This window comes from Zerene cesonia, chromosome 10, assembly GCF_012273895.1.
Source record: "Zerene cesonia ecotype Mississippi chromosome 10, Zerene_cesonia_1.1, whole genome shotgun sequence".
Classification (NCBI taxonomy): domain Eukaryota; kingdom Metazoa; phylum Arthropoda; class Insecta; order Lepidoptera; family Pieridae; genus Zerene; species Zerene cesonia.
In genome coordinates this window covers 4,159,031-4,176,082 of record NC_052111.1, presented here as the reverse complement: position 1 = coordinate 4,176,082, position 17,052 = coordinate 4,159,031, and the positions used below count along the sequence as shown (strand labels likewise).

The window sequence follows — 17,052 nt, the reverse complement described above, 5'->3', positions numbered from 1 at the left end:
AAATGACAGATTCGAAATTCAAATGTAATATTTTTTTATAATTAAGTGTAACAGTATTTATGGCCAGACTAAGTAAAACATTTCATACAAATTTTAACGTGTTTATTTTATTGTGTATGTTTTAATTGTTATATACAATAATTAAAATGTACTATAATAATTGTTCAATTCCTACACAGCGCCATCTAGCGACCGCTTATGAAAGCTGTAATTTAATGTACTATAATTTCAAAAGAGGGCGTCAGTTTTCATGTGTCATATCATTTTTACAATGCATAAAAGCAAACTTTATCATACATAACATTTACGTGGTACAATAACAACAGGTATTATAAATATTTGTAAATAAACCTCAAGTCAAATTTAATTTAAAATCGATATTGTCCTGTTTCATAATACTGCCATCTGAAGAAAGTAATAAAAATTTCATGTACACCGGCTGACGCGTTTAATATATGTTTATTGAATTATTAACAGATGTCGCTTAACATTTTGTTGAAGCACAGACAATATAATAAGTATTGATGAAGATTTAATTATATTAAAATATCAACAACAAATATATACATTTGATGCTTTTAGACAGGCAAAACATACAATTGATTTATTTTATTAATTCTTACATTTTATAACCTTTAGTGAAGTTTAACGTATATTTAAGGTGTAAATGAGATATATGGAATTTTTTTAAATATATCTGAATAAGCATTATAAGATTCATTATATTTTATAAAATTGGTGGCCATATGATTGTGAAACTATATATAATCTTTAATAATAAAACGTTTTACCGGACACCGTGTCAAAATAATTAAAGATTATATTGAAATTATACATTCTATCTAAGAAAAGGGTTTTATCTATAGAACATATAAAATAATTAATAATCAAAAGAGTATGATCACTAAATTCGCTCTGCATTTCATGTGACGAGGTGGCCGAGTGGTTAAGGCGTTGGACTGCTAATCCAATGTGCTCTGCACGCGTGGGTTCGAATCCCATCCTCGTCGATCTTTTTGTTGTTTTAGATTTTATTTTTCAGCTAGCTTTTAAAGCGAACAAGCTGTTCCACCTTTTTCCTTTTTCCCCATTTTTAATTCAAGGAGAGATAACTCCAACAAAGTTGTTAAAAACAACACGCTATCTTTCATTCAGTTAAGAGTTAATTTTTTAATTCAATTTAAAAATATAATGAAAATACACTACTTTTAATGATCCTATAAAACAATCATCTACATCACAATTTTTATATCATAATTATGATGAGGAGGATGTTATTAATTTAACTGTATATTTTGCTTATTACCTCATAACTTCTTACTGGGTGAACCGAATTTGATGACTCTTTTTTTACTTGAAAGGTGATGCCTCTTATGCGACTTAATTATGGTTATTTCTGATATACTGAAAGCGGTTTTGTTGTAGTCTGCCAAAAATAATTATTTGAAATGTCCCAGTACCTGTGCATATTTTTTGTATTATATTTTTATTCTCTTAAACAATATAATTTATTAAATATATGTGCAAAGACCGAGATGGATTTTACTGCTTTGTAGGTTATGTTGTATATCTCATATACTAGCGCAGAATAATAATTGGTCATACATTTCATAAGAATTCAAAGAAAATGCTAAAACAAATATAATTTTTCGCCGTTATCGACGCTATCTTTGTAATCGTTGGTGAATAACAGATATACCTAGATAACGAGTTGCACAGTATAGCTATCGTTTGGTACAAATTTATCTAGACCTGCTTTTATTATCTTATCGGATATTACTGCCCTTTATTTTATGATTTTGAGGTGTATGTTAGGTGTGCCCGAGGTGAAATCACGTCGTATTGTGTGTCATTGATACTGTCATAATGGGATTTCATTTGTTCTAATCGTATTTTAGTTGAATCAAGTATATCACATGAGATCAGTGTAAACAAACTATAGTGCAGTGAAATTGCTGGAAAAGATTTTATAACTTATTTAGTGACAGGTAATACGACCTAAATAGGATTATCTGTTTATCGTTTGCGCTACATGCATACGTATGTATGATCATTGATGCGTCAAAGCACCGGTGTCATAAAAAAATAATTTAGGAAAGTTCCACACAATTTGCGTGTGCGTTTAGAAATTAGAAAGTAGCCAAAGAAAACGCTAAGAAGTTATTTTAAGATTTATCAATTAAACTCATATGATAATATGAGTGACCAAGGATTAACTTTGCGGACTATATAGAGATTGTAACTACTAATACACGTCACGTGAAAACCCAGATTTTGTTACGGTAGATATAAAAATACAATAAATTATCAAAGAAAACTGTTTCGCCGAAGTCAAAACACTTTAATACAATAGCTCTAAAATTGAAGGGAATCAGTTATTTTGGATTGAATTTCATTAAACCATGATAAAAAGAGAATTTATTCAGCCTTACTTTTACAATTCTATTCATTGACATTGACCTACTACTTCGAGATAAAAATTGTTTTGAGTTGTTTAAACATTTAACTTTAGGAATCATCTGCTTAACCTCGATGTTTGGTATATTAACATAACGTTTTGTATAAGTTCAAATAACGCATTATTATCGTTCGTTACCTATAAATTAAGATTCAAATAAATTGCTAAGTAATATTAATATATTATCAAATAGGATACCACAGATACTAATCATTCATGTTACATTCATTTGTACAGATGATATTCTTAATCCAAATTTTCCGTACCACTCCCAATATTTACTGATAATATACCATTTCACATATTTTTACAGATTGTTTCATATTTTCATTAATTCATTATAGATAGCTTATCGTACGGCCCCATTTGAACGTTATAATAAACCTAACTATAATCTTAATTCTAAATCATGTTAGATACTATGATGGACTATTTTTATTTCCTTATTACTTATTAACTTTCGGGCATATTTATTCAAATATATTTAATATATTTAAGCCATTTCATTTATATTATCAAACTTCCAATTGACGTGCGTCCTTGAATAAAATATTTATCTAATTTCAGAGTTTTACAATATGATTTGGTTGGCATTCACGCTATTTATTGCTACAAGATGTGTGGATGCTCAGGTAACAGCGCAGTCCAGTGTAGCACCAGAGCTACGGGAATGCTATACAAATCCACAGTTTCTTGATAGAAATAACTTACCTCCTACGACGTTACCTGTTCTAATAGATATCATACAGCAAATCGAAGATAATCCAAATATTAATATGGACTTAAGACAATTAGCCGTACAGCTGTTGCATACGTGAGTTTCTTTAGATATGAAACCTACAACGTTCCTACATTAAACAAATATACTTACTATAAATTATATACTTACAGGTATAGACAAGATGGTATCGAATTTCATCAACCCGATTCTAGTACAGTATTATCTTCTAATGTGCTTCCATATGCACCAACTTTCCACTCCTTCCATAGACATCGGCTGTTATTAACAAAAATTATACCAGGATATTCACAAGTTTTGCCAAATAACACGATTAATTCCGCCCTGAAGGTATTTATGATTTACTTTACGTCTTTTGTATGTGACAACTTTTAAACATAAATAAGCAATAAAAAATGTGGTTAATTTATTTCCATAGTGTGCTGTACATCATATGCTGTCAACAACAGTCGATGCTAGAGTAAGAGGAAATGAAAATAGTTGCAATCAACTATCCCAGTATCGCGCATTAAGAACTGCTAGACGTGTTCCACGCCAGGTTAATGCGGATGATGTAGAAATATTAGATCTGGATGCACTGTAAGTATGTAGTGTACTTCTTATTTTGAGGGCTAAAATAATGACCAATATATGACTTAAAGTGAAAGTTATTTCCAATCATATTTATTGTTTCCTAAATATTTCAGGAAATCAGCAAACACAATGGGAAAGATGCGTCACTATGATCCAAAAAATGATGTCGAGTACACAAGTATTGGTGGCTCGAAATCCGAGCGTCAATTATTAGGGAACAGTCAGTGTCCATTGCTAAGTGGAGCAGTGTTCACAAGATGGGGAGCTGTATCCGCCGGTCATGTCATTGCTGGTATAGCAGGAGGCGCACAGTTCCAACGTGTACCTATATCAGAATTAACCAAAGGATCTCTGAATGATTACTCCAACGTTCAGCAAACGGTTTCTTCGATATTTACAGCTACCTTATCAGGTAATTTGGTAACTCATGAAATAATACAATTTATTTAAAAAGTTAGTGTTAATTTGTAATTTTTAATGATTGTTATAGGTGATTTAGCGGAAGTTGTTCTCATACAAGGAACTGAAAGAGGAAATGCTATAAGCGTTGGTGTTGCTGGTAACTGGAATTCTACCCAAGCTCCAAGATATTATATGTTACACAACCGACTTAATGTCGAAATGACTGATCCGGAGATTCGTGGTGACATTGACGGTTTTGTCCTTGGAACTCTGATAAACTCTAACGTAGATACTTCTGGAACATTGAAATTATCTCAGCTACTTGATATGTATTATAGTCCTAGGGTGAGTTCTGATTATGTATAAATGGCGAAAGACAACATACAAAACCTTCCATTACATTCATCCATTAAGTTCTAAAAATTACATGTAGCGGAGACTCCATGATATCATAGTTTTAGTATGTTTAATATCAGAGGTGATGAAAAGTGTAAAGATATCAATAATTTCAACTTACAACAGTCGCATGACAGCCGCTAATCTAGTATGTACCTAATAGATGTTAAGAGATAGTCATTGTCGCTCTTGATGGACTCGATAGATTTTTATTAAGTATAGAAAAAAACACACCATTTAAATGGTCTATACACTTACGTATTATCTAAGGAAAGGAAGGAAGGAAGGAATCTAGGAAGGAGGCTTTTTGGGCAATGCCATGGATAATAAAAGTTAAATTGCAATCAGAGAATTGCTAGTATGATATTTATGGTTTTTCAAAGAGAAAATAAAATCAGTTGATCTTACCGAAGTTTTTTGCATTTTAAATAACATAGCAAATCGTATAATTTTGCTGTATTATTCAAAATTCCTGTTATACTCTACATGTTTTTCGATCTAGACCTAGAAAATTAATAATTGCTTTATTAATTTATGAAAATTAAACTAAATTTGTTAAATTTTTAGAATGGTGTTTATAATTCTGCTAGAAGAGCTTGTAATCGTAGAGGTTTGAGCCAAGAATTTATTGACCGCGAAACATTAATAGCCGAATCTCAAGCATTTGTTGCAGCTTTGGATACAAGCATGCCCCTTAGAGGAACAATCGTCAGTGGGCTTGATCAATTAGTAAGCAGCGCAGTACAGAATTTCCAAACCTATACAAGTAAGCCACGGTTAAATATTGTTTTACGAACAAATTAATAAAATAAACAAGAGAGAAAACTCAAAATAAATTCATTTTCAGCTAACAACTTAAACGATCTAAGCTGCATAAACTCTGAAACAACAACAAATGACTTTAGATTAAAGACAAACTTATACATTGTTTTGGACGCTGCGTGGCCATATCAGGCTGTGTATCCTGCTATTTCTTTTCTTCTGGACGGTATTGAAGTGGGAAAATTTGGTTCAAGTGTGACACTACTTAGTGCTTTCGACGGAAGTGTAATTGTAAACAAAACGTTTTCACTGGCCGAATTTCACAGCAATTACACTTTAACAAGGCATCAAGCATGTAAGTCTTATATAAATAATTTTTTGTGTATATTATGAAAGAAAACCTCCACTTATCTTCTTCAATCAATCTTAATCTTAGTTTGGATTGCTTTACCCACTAACTAAATATCTTTCGTTTAATGAGTCGCGTGAATGGTTGTATGTGGAATTTCTAGAATAATATTAGCCATTCATTCATTTAATTTTCAGAAAACATTAAGTCCCAATTTATGTTGCTTAGTTTTAATAATTCGTAACTAATACTTATACATAAATACTAAGCTTTGATGTGGATGTTCTTGCATTGATTGTTTATATTTTCTAGTATAAGTCGTTCACATAATGATATTTTACAGTGTTAAATGGAGTAAATCTTGAAAATACACTTTCAAATATTAGAATTTCTATGCAAACCGAACTAGAGAACGAGAAAACTGCGAATTATGTTGGTGGTAATTCTAGTGTCCTATTGTTCCTGTTAAATACTGGAAATATTAATATTAATGAACAAATTATTAATGATGCTCGTCGTCTAAACGAGACAGTTCCAGGTAATTATTATATTGTTATCTGTAGAAATAACCCAATGATTGTTTATATTATAAATTATAAGCAAATGACATTACAATCGACTTCGTTCATTTTAGATCTTAGAATACTGTTTGCTACATCCACGAATCAATTTGATACTTTATGGAATTTGGTCCGTGATATGCATAATGACATCAGAACAATATCACTAAACAATGAAGGCACAAATGTGGAAAATACTATGAATCCAATTCTTACGCGAATTCAAACAGGTATGCGATACGTTCAAATTTTTCTTTGCAGGATTTTCATAGGTTTAATAAAATAGTTAAATCTATAAGTACGAGTATATTTATAGTTACCGAAAGGAAATGCAAAATCTGTAAGTAGATAAATACCACAGATAATAAATAGCTCCTTAGGTACATAGTGGTGGATTTTACTTGCAGCTATTTTATATTTTCATAACAATTTACAGATTTTAAATCTTCTTATGTTGTCTCAAACCCTTTGCAAAAATATATGTATGTTTTATAATTAATAAGATACTTATAATAAAATTCAGTTGGATATTTCTGGAATTTCGTTTGACATAACAGATGGGTCTTTTTTCAGTCGGAAGAAGAATCGTTAATTCAAATTGTGGCTCAACTTTTTATCAAGAGTGGACTTCAGGCACACGACAATTTGCCGATAATGTTGAACCAGGATATATAAATTTCTACACCATAAGCCCCAATTATTTCTTTGGTAACAACGATAACAGAAAAGTACGGATTTCGCGAACTGGTTCCTCTGTTGGTAGCCTTATTGTTTGTCAATCACGAACTGTTGTACAACCAAGGTAATTAAAAATGTATTATACTACAGATTACTAAACAGTTGCATGTATATGCATCTATTATTTGTAGTTGCTATTTTTGTTCAATTTTCTTACTTTATATATATATACAGGGTATTAGTTGAAAAACGCTTAAAATTTAAGAAGATGAGCACTCGATATTAAGGGGAATAATTATAATAATAATGAGTAGATTGCATTGCATTCTAAAAGTTATACGTCATAAACATATTTATATTAAAATATTTTCAGACAAAATGTAACCACGATTGGGGCTGATGCGGAAGCTGTTATTTGTCAGACCCTTGCGTCGGGGAATGTTGAAATAAGCCTTCGAGGTGCCTGCGATGGTCATTGGCTGATTGGTGCCTGTCCCCCGTTCTACATTTCTGTTCAATCACAAGTAACAGATACTACAAGTCTTAGTGCTACATGTACAGGTTAGTGTCTTTTTATGTTGCCTCAACCTCAACATTTTAGACATGCAAAACATATATAATTAATAATGTTGCATTCAGTTGCCTCGAAAAAGGGTATCCTCTTTAAAAATCCTTATGGATTTAATTAAATAATTATCTATACATCAAAATGTGTAAGCAAAACTTACACGTATGTGACTCATATTAACATGGACGCTGTTTCTAATATTTTAAAGTAAATATATTGAAACGCAGTTATCCGTATTACCTTTAATACTTATATTATGTTAACTAATATTATAAATGCGAAAATGTGATTATTTGTTTGTTTATCTTCACGTTGCATCTAAGCGTTTATAATACTTATACGATTTTCGTGTATGACGATAGATATGAGACTAGAGAGTGATATAGGCTACTATTTACCGCGGTGGAACATCTCATTCTTAAGAGGATTTGAGAGCTAAAATATTGTATACTTAAAGATATAAAAAAAGTTTCATGTGATTATATACTAAAGTGATTGTTTAATTGGGATTTTTCCAGAATTCGCATGCAGATTCCCATACAATGTCAGGTATCAAGTTCAAATCGAAGATTTCGGATGTTTCAGTAGCGCTGGAACTGCTGGACTAAGCTTAATTTTAGGAATTACTATTATTCTGTTTAATTTGGTAAAACTATTTTAATTATTGTAAGGAATTTAATATTTATAATGTATGTGACATTTTGACATTACATTAGTTTCTACGAAATGTATTGAGTAAGAAGGTATCTAGAGCATATATATGATAAAATTTATTATCAATTATTAATACCTGTAGGTAACATATGTAATATGATGTGTCTGCATTTTAAAATCAAGCAAAAGTGGTTGGTAGATTTAAATTAAGATACCTACTTACTTCCTCCTTAATTTTTCTATTAATGGTACCACCTAATTACCCAAGGATATCCACTAAAGAGTTTAATTCAACTCGCGTTATCCATCCGCACGTTGCTTTATCCATCCCCATAATCTTAACTGAGGATAATGATCACTAATCAGCATCCCGTCTTGAGACCAAGCGATACAGCACATTACCGCAACCAAACAAACCTATTGACACTCATCTTCAGTTTTTCTCCGTGATCTCTCGATTTTTTTTTACTTTTTTTGTCTATAGATTTTAAATAAAACTTTATAAAAGCGAATTTGTAAGGGCATCTTCTGAATACCTCATTTAATTATTAAATTATAATGCCATATCTAGGAAAATAAAGTTTACCTTGATTCATTTTTTTTTGCTTTCGGTTTTAAACTTTGTTGACTTTCATGATCCCACCTTTTACAATTTGGTTTGTTTAATATTTAAGCCATGTTGGTGTAAATATTTTTTATGACATTTATAAATATTTTTATTTATGTACTTACCTATGTTACTAAGTGAGTTTTTTGTTGTTATAAAGTCGTAATAAATCACAATAGTGTTTTATATTATTGTTTTATTTACATCAAAACTTTTAGTAAAACTTTAAATTAGAGTCAGACGACGACGAAACCAAATCCCACATTGGTATATACAATAATTTATACAGATAAAATTTTTATATCGCGATTTTTTTATCTATGAAATGAAATAAAAAAAAGGGTGAAATAGTCGTTAGATAATTATATTATATATTAGAATTATAGCATTAGAAACAGACATGCTGAAATTACTTGAATTATTAAAAGGTAAAGTTTCATGGCAACTTACTTAAATACTAACCAATATATTAGTATCCAGCAAGCAAATAACTCGTATTTATATCGAAAAACGAGTCATCAGCTGTTTTCGACAAAAGACTTGTCAAATGTCACCGTCAATGTCAAATTAAAGTGAAAACTGAAATACCTTGCTTTGTAAATAAAAATAAACAGTTTTTAAAGCACAATTTGTAATATTATTAAATTTGTAACTATGTCTGGGGAAGATTGTGAAGCAGGTGATCGGGGCGATAATGATTGTCAGAAATCTGACAAAATGTTCACTCTTAAAAAGTGGAATGCTGTGGCAATGTGGAGCTGGGATGTGGAGTGTGATACTTGTGCGATTTGCAGGGTTCAGGTGATGGGTAAGTAAGGCTTCCAAGATTCTATATTATAGTTTAAGGCCTTGAGATCAATAGTTTTTTATTAATTTCATAATATAATATAATACTATGACACTAGATGAATCAAGCATTTATCATATTCAATTTGAATAGCATCTGTGAATGCCTATACATTTTCATTCATAAAATGGTGGGACAAATTCCCTATAATAACATTTATTACTGAAACAGCAGAACAATCATTCATAAAACATTTTTAAAATATCCAACCCAGCGTGTGATGATACTGATACTTTATAAGCTGGTTTATATTTCCTTTTACTGTTCAAGTTCATAGTTGCTGTCTTTAACTTTCTTTCTTTATTTAGCATTACACATTAAGACTAGTCCATTTCATTGCATTGCATGCACCATGAGTTTACAATGTTATAATCCGTTGTTATATAATAGCTAATGTCACTACAAATAAAAAAGAGCTATAAATAAACTAAATACTTGCAATATCAACCAATATACATTGTTTGTATTAATAGAATCAAAAAGCAAAATCTTTATTGCATGACCTTAAGTATGCTTTAATAAAGAAATAGTATATTATGCAAATAACAAGTGAACTTATAAGGAAGTAGCTAAATAATATTATGTATGTCTGTTCTTTATAAGTGATTTATTGCCAACCAAATAGGAAGATCCTTCTGTCTTGCTAAATAATTCTATATTGGACTAAATTATTGTCATATTATCTGCATTTTTATAACATCATGTGAAGTACACAAGAGGCCTCTTTTGCAATATCTTTTGTCATAAATTAAAGTATAAACATTGCAGTGCCTTTGGAATTCAAATAATATTGTTTGATTACACAGTTTCATTCTGCCATTTACACACAAATCTAATCTGTTTTTAGTGCATATCATTGTATAGAAAATAATTTATTTGTATTGTATCATATATATAATTTATTCTTCTTGGTAAGCTTGATTGGTGCTCTTGTTTATATTTAGAAAAATATTGTAGACTTTTACAATTTACTTTTGTTTTAACTTTTTTTGCAAGACAAGGATTTATTTATGTTATATTATAAACTCTATCTTATTTAAAAAGTGGGAATTCTTGCATAATGAAAGTATAACAGAATGTTGTTAAAATTATTTAATTGAATCAGATTTTTTTTATAATAAATAATAATAAATAAGTACAATTATATCGCATAACAGTAAATCATTCTTAACATTATTATAAATCTTAATATCTTTGCATACAAATTAACTTGCCACACACTTTTTCGCATAACATGAACTAATTACTATTTAACTTAACTCTATATTACATTGCTAGACAATTAAACAATTGCAAATATTGTTTACACATATCATTCAATTAGTTTGAGGTGTAGATTCTTTTTGGACTTTATTATTACTCTTAAACACACAGCTAGAATCACATCAACACCCGCTTGGCAATGGTTTAATATTTGCAATGGAACTCAATCGACGCGACCTAGTTTTACGACCAGTCAACTTATTCTCAATTTGTTCAAGACTTTTACCCCGGGTTTCTGGCACGAAAAATACAACAAAGAATAATCCCAAGAAACAAATACAACCGAAGAGCCAAAATGTGCCCCAGGGCCCTAGGGCAGCTTTTATATCGTGGAATGTAGTTGTTACTATGAAACTGCAAAGCCAATTAAAAGCTGTGCAAATCGATGCTGCAGCGCCTCTTATTTTCGCTGGTAATATCTCACCCATCATCAACCATGGTATCGGTCCAAAAGCTAATGAAAACGCAAGCAAATAAAACATTAAACATGTAAGTGGTATCCAGACTACAACTGTAACATCTAAATTAAGTACGTCACGCACATAGAAAAATGTACCTAATAATATCAATGTGATCGTCATAGATACAGATGAAATGTATAGGAGCATTTTACGACCTGCTCTGTCGATTAACGCTGTAGATATAAAGGTGGATATAAAGTTGACAACACCAACAATAATTGTTGAGAGATATGGATCAACTGAACTTCCGGACATTTTAAATATTTCAACGGTGTAAAATATAATTGCATTAATTCCTGAAAGCTGTTGGAACGCCATGAGCCCAAGTGCAATCGATATTGATTTGAGGTATTTTTTATTAAAAAGTTCTGTAACCGAAGATTCATTTTCAATTTCAGCATCCGACAAAGCTATATCACGCATTTCGTTATCAATTTTTGCATTCTTTCCCCGCAGCCATTGTAAGGCTTTTCTAGCTTCCTCAGTCCTTCCACGTGAAATGTACCAACGGGGTGTTTCTGGTATGAGTAACATCAAGGCTAGAAACGGAATCGCTAGCGACGCTCCCAAGTAAGCCAATTGGGACCAATCTAAATATCTACCGGCTACATAAGAAATCAAAATCCCAATGTTACCTATGGCCGTAGGAAATAGCCCTAAAGTACCTCTGACCTCAGGTTGTATAGTTTCTCCCAGATAAACAGGAAAAGCTAATGAGCCGACACCAACACATAAACCGCAAATAGCTCGACCGGCTAGTACTAAGTGGACGACGCTTGCAGCGGCTATTAGGATCCATCCAATAAAAAAAGGGAATGCAGTGAACAATAGTGTTTTTCGGCGTCCTATAAGATCCACGAGGGGTCCTCCGATAACACCTCCAGCTAAAGCAGCTAAAGGCATAAGTCCTCCAATCCAACTTGACTGTAAATAATAAAAAAGTGATGAATAGGATGGAAATACGTGTTTTGATCAGATTCACTTTACAATATAAAATCATGTACCTGGGATTCCGAGACTGTTATGCTTGTATCATTTTGCATTGAAACTAATGCTGTCGATGTATAAGCTGAAGAAAACCCGACTATCATGGAACCCAATGATACAGCAACAGCAGCTAAAACCTAAAAATTCAAGGATATATCATTCGAAACGGCCATATCGCGTTTAGGAAAATGAGAGAAAGAATATTAAAAAATGAGGTTTACAATGGTTTATCGATTCGTGTAATGAAGAAATGAATCTCGTAAGGTTAATAAATAAACATTTTTACATATGCCACTACTACTAAAAGGACAATGTAAAATGAGGCTTAGTTACAATTTTTTTAGACATGAATATTTATCACAATCACAATTGAATTTCATACAATGATAATAGGACGATTCTGAATGTGACATTCCTATTTATGACCACATTCATCTCGCGTACAACTGCAAATTTGGGTGCTGTGTTAATTGTTCTAATTTATATTTAACTATGCTCTGTAAAATACTATTAGGTATTTTGTGATTTTAATCTAACATGTTAGTATATGTTTTATATGTGATAGTCGAGCACGCTTCGGCCGAATTGGGCCACACCCCCACAGAAGAACGGCGTGAAATAGTATTCTGCTGTGTTTCGTTCAGTGAGTGGGGGAGCCGGAGGCCCATATCCTTTTCCTTACCTTTCTCGCTAATCCTTTTTTAATTCCTTCCCAAAAAGTCGGCAATCTATTTGTTATGACTCTCTAAATGTTCATGGGTGGTGGTAGCGCTTACCTCAGGTAACCCACCAGCTCCATTGCCGACTGTGACATAAAAACCTTCCTGCTTTATTTGCATTTGCTATATAATAACATGTGATATAGAAATCTAAAGTTCTGTGCATTAATCACCGATGTATAAATTTATTTAAGTCTAGTTTAAAGAATTTAGCGAAATTGTGTTTTCAATTTGATTACAAACAATGGTTCGTTTTCACAGTTAATTAGTCATTCATAATATTTTTTTCTTAATTGGATTGGATTTATTATCATTTAAAAGGCTCTCTGAATAAATTTCTCAAGGCAATTTTGTACATATTTTATTATTGTTATCAGAAAAATGCACTGAATCTATTAAAATAATTATGTTGCATTTTATAGATACGCCTGTATTATTGAATAGTGTCGTTCTATTTAAAGTTTATGCCAACGAAGCGCAAGCAAAACGCCTATGGTCAATTTAAGCAATCATCGACTATGATTGTATCCACTTAGTCTCGAAGTAAATTACAGTATGTAAACCGTGTAATATATTATACATAATTTTCTATGAAAGGTTGGATATTCTGTATATTTATACTTTTATAGCACTAGGTTGCTTCCTTTAATACTTCTGGAGACAAAATGAATCTTATGAAAGTTCTTAAAGTCTATACGTACCTAATAAAATCTATTCTAATAAGTTTATATTATAATGCTCATGAGTTCGTTTAGTTTGTTTTGAATAATATAGGCTATATATATACCAGAAGCCGAGGAGGAACGCTACTGAAGGGAATATTAGAGAAAAAAAGTTACGATATACTTCTAAATATTATCTTTTATTTGCGAGTTTAAATCTGATAATTAAAGAATTAATTACAATTGAAAATGCAATTAAAATGTTACTTATTAAATTAGATGAATATAGCAAACCTGAGAGAATGTATATTTGGCCTTTTCATAATCGTTTCCGTTCACTGTGATACTATAGTGAGTATCGGCTCTCATTAAAATCTTCATTTTTGCAAAAATCAAATCCGCAGTTCATATAGAGCACAACACTATATTTTGTCACTTGTACACTAATAACTAACGCTGTGTGGGTGAAGCCTGTATGAACGACTGAAGAAATGAGCCTGTCTCAGTGCTGTCGTCGGGATTTATATGAACGCAAATTGATTGACAAAACTGATTGGCTTTCGAGGTTGTGGAATCAAAACATCGTTTCACTTATTTGTTATTCAAAATTTTAGCTTAGGTATCCTTGAAAATTTATTTGTTTTAATTATGATTTAAAAGCCTTGTATAAGTCATAATTTTAGATGGAGTCAGTCAGTTCTAGAGGAACTTAATAAACACCTACTAATTAGGTATTAGTTATTACTATCGATATCATACAAATTAACTTTTACGATGAACTATAATTAAAAGGAATAATTGGATGCGTTGACATGAATACGTGTAATAAAGTTAGTCAATAACAAGACGGTTATAATTTTAAAATCATATGAATAAAATATATATCTAGTTATCATTCATATCACCATATCAAGTTTTATATTTTGTTATTTGTATTTTAAAATAAACCCTAGTAAATTAATACTTTCAAAAATTCATAATCTCTGGCATCAAGCAACATTTTTACCATTACCTACCTTTTTGAATATATTATTGTTTTTTGAAAGACTACGCCATAGCAGTACTTACGTGAATAGCATTGATAAATGATAGTTTAAAGAAAATTCAGATTGAAAAATTGTGTTATTGCCTCTCTGGCATTGAAGAGATAATATGAAAATTTAAGCGGAACCGCCTCAAATAAAGCATAGATACTTTCTTACGAAAATATCTAATAGACCCTTTTGTACAAAGTACTAACAAGACAAATGATTTTCAATAAATAATTGTTAATGTCTAATTTATTTCTAAATAGTTCAAACATATTGTTACGAGTGTATTACGCACGCATCTTATTAAAGCTAATGTATTTCCACAGATGTGACTAGAAATTCTTGTATTTAAAATGCAAAATACTTTCTGATTGAGTTTAGTCAAAAGTCCAGTCGAATAACGTATTACCTTTCTACTGTCTGTTTTAAGTAATGTTCCTTAAATGACTGATTCTGTTATTTTATTTGATACAAGCAGACCCGTGCCCACTTCAGCGAGCGTCAAACATTATTGTTATAGGTATCATATTGTATATAAGCATGTTCGTCCGTCCATATGTCACCAGTCTGTATCTGAATAGTGATAGTTAGACAGTTGAAAAAAAAAATTAACAAAAAGGTCAATGTTCATTAACGATCGAAACAGTCTTTAATTGGATGGGTAACCAATGGAATCCTTAATATTGAGAGTACGATTCGCACTTGACCAATTTTATGTGTTAGATTAAAAAAAAATTAAAACTGTGTTATTGATGCTAAACCAACAGTTTAGATTTTTTTTTGATTTATCCCTCGTTACTTAATGAGAATTCCTATTTTTCGATACAAATACAAAACTATTTGTATTTTGTATTTGAAATAGTATTGACATCTTATATTCAAAATCACTTTGAGCTATTTTGTACATCTCTGTATATATCTGAGGTCAACTGGATTGCGTAACGTGCAATTCAGACCGGTAAATCATATATACAAATTATTAATTTTCCTGTTTATATGGTGTTCATATATATAACATAGAAGTAGGCATTTTGTCTGTTAGTCTGTAACCTCAAATTGTATTTAATACAATTAATATTTTGATGCCTGAATGTTATTTATGTAAATGTTTTATAACGATTATATATTTTTTTAGCAAATTGTCAAATTGATTGTTCAAATGTATTGCTCTTATTTCCAATTATTAAGTAATGTGACAGCAGGCCATGTGTTAAAGCAAGCTGTATAAAATGTTACATGCGTTCCTTATTTAACATTTTTAAATGAATAAGTAAATAAATAAATTAATATAATAAATGATTAGTTGAAGTATTTTTAACATAATCTTATTTATAAACATATATGAATTTCGAACCAGGGATGAGGAATTTGATTTATTCTTAATATTTTTGGTTTTCGAAAATTGCACACAAAAATTTAATTAAATAAATATTGCATTACGTTTATTACATTTACAGGAATACTGTAAAATGTATTGACTATCGTCAATATAAATTAGTTACCAGGGAAAATTGTTACGATATAATCATAATATGTGGACTATCGATAACATTAACACTAAACAGTTACATGAAACATTCGATAGATGGCGTGATAAGTTAAACTTCTACAGTTAAATTAACAAATAGTATTTTTAATGTTTTAATAAAATTCTTCTTCATTCAATATATAAATAAAAATCATGTCAAATTACAATTCCATCTGGTTATAATTTTGCCCTACAATAGAATGTTATTAAATAATATAAAATGAAAATAAATTATTTGTCACTACCCGAAGAGGATTTAAATTCTTTGTTATTTCTATTGAGAACGTTTACACAATGCACAATTAATTTACGCAGTTATATAGACTGCGATTAAAAGACATGTGTTGTGAGCAATCGGTAAATAAACTTTTCGTAAACAAAGATTCATCGATGCAATCGTAGGTCTAATGTCATGGAACTTTTTCGTACTTCAGTCAAATACTTATTATTCGCAATGCTTCAATTATATTCTCATAAAGTACTAAGATTGTAGAAACACTAAACATGCTAACTCTTCTTATTTACTCTACTATATACAACATTCAAAACGCATTTTGTTATTTATAAAGAAAACATATATATACTAAGAAATATAAAAATGTAACCGAAATAGGAAATAGACATTAAGGTGATATCTTCAATGTAATGCATAAATTAAGTTTTTAATTATCACATTGAATAATTTATTATAGCATTCAAATGACTTAATTATAAAAAAAAAAAAATAATGATACTGCAGATATTTAAAGCGAAAAACATAGGTAACAATTTGTCTATTTAGAGGCTGCGTTGTTTTTTTGCTAATCAA

General features: G+C 30.6%; 3 protein-coding genes and 1 non-coding gene across 4 annotated transcripts in view; 3 read left to right on the top strand and 1 right to left on the bottom strand.

The window, feature by feature from the left end:
• Positions 1–928: 928 nt before the first annotated feature.
• Positions 929–1,010, top strand: Trnas-gcu. The gene has a single exon. It is a non-coding gene; the product is annotated as a tRNA-Ser (tRNA).
• Positions 1,011–3,032: 2,022 nt separating this feature from the next.
• On the top strand, positions 3,033–8,846 carry LOC119829794. The gene is made up of 12 exons (XM_038352504.1): positions 3,033–3,272; positions 3,350–3,527; positions 3,616–3,776; positions 3,884–4,182; positions 4,261–4,517; positions 5,136–5,334; positions 5,416–5,685; positions 6,023–6,217; positions 6,314–6,469; positions 6,813–7,041; positions 7,291–7,478; positions 8,004–8,846. The coding sequence occupies exons 1-12, from the start codon at positions 3,037–3,039 to the stop codon at positions 8,144–8,146; spliced, it is 2,511 nt and encodes an 836-aa protein (XP_038208432.1). The 5' UTR covers positions 3,033–3,036; the 3' UTR covers positions 8,147–8,846.
• A 444-nt stretch (positions 8,847–9,290) lies between these two features.
• The window catches only part of LOC119829797 (RING-box protein 2), a 30,244-nt gene continuing 22,482 nt past the window's right edge, over positions 9,291–17,052 (top strand). Inside the window, exon 1 of the mRNA XM_038352507.1 lies at positions 9,291–9,554. Within this exon, the coding sequence (XP_038208435.1) occupies positions 9,401–9,554 (154 nt within the window). The 5' untranslated portion in view covers positions 9,291–9,400. The remainder of the gene's footprint in view (positions 9,555–17,052) is intronic.
• On the bottom strand, positions 10,671–14,174 carry LOC119829796 (facilitated trehalose transporter Tret1-like). Its single transcript, XM_038352506.1, has 3 exons — positions 13,980–14,174; positions 12,322–12,441; positions 10,671–12,241 (listed from the first exon to the last, which is right to left on the bottom strand). The coding sequence occupies exons 1-3, from the start codon at positions 14,064–14,066 to the stop codon at positions 10,979–10,981; spliced, it is 1,470 nt and encodes a 489-aa protein (XP_038208434.1). The 5' UTR covers positions 14,067–14,174; the 3' UTR covers positions 10,671–10,978.

Excerpts from the sequence above, each read along its gene's own strand:
- LOC119829796 (XM_038352506.1), bottom strand. The coding sequence starts at position 14,066 with ATGAAGATTTTAATGAGAGCCGATACTCACTATAGTATCACAGTGAAC. Across the intron at positions 12,442-13,979 it reads CCAAATATACATTCTCTCAG|GTTTTAGCTGCTGTTGCTGT; the intron begins GTTTGCTATATT and ends TTGAATTTTTAG. Across the intron at positions 12,242-12,321 it reads TAACAGTCTCGGAATCCCAG|TCAAGTTGGATTGGAGGACT; the intron begins GTACATGATTTT and ends TATTATTTACAG.
- LOC119829794 (XM_038352504.1), top strand. The coding sequence starts at position 3,037 with ATGATTTGGTTGGCATTCACGCTATTTATTGCTACAAGATGTGTGGAT. Across the intron at positions 6,470-6,812 it reads TCTTACGCGAATTCAAACAG|TCGGAAGAAGAATCGTTAAT; the intron begins GTATGCGATACG and ends GTCTTTTTTCAG. Across the intron at positions 7,042-7,290 it reads CGAACTGTTGTACAACCAAG|ACAAAATGTAACCACGATTG; the intron begins GTAATTAAAAAT and ends AAATATTTTCAG.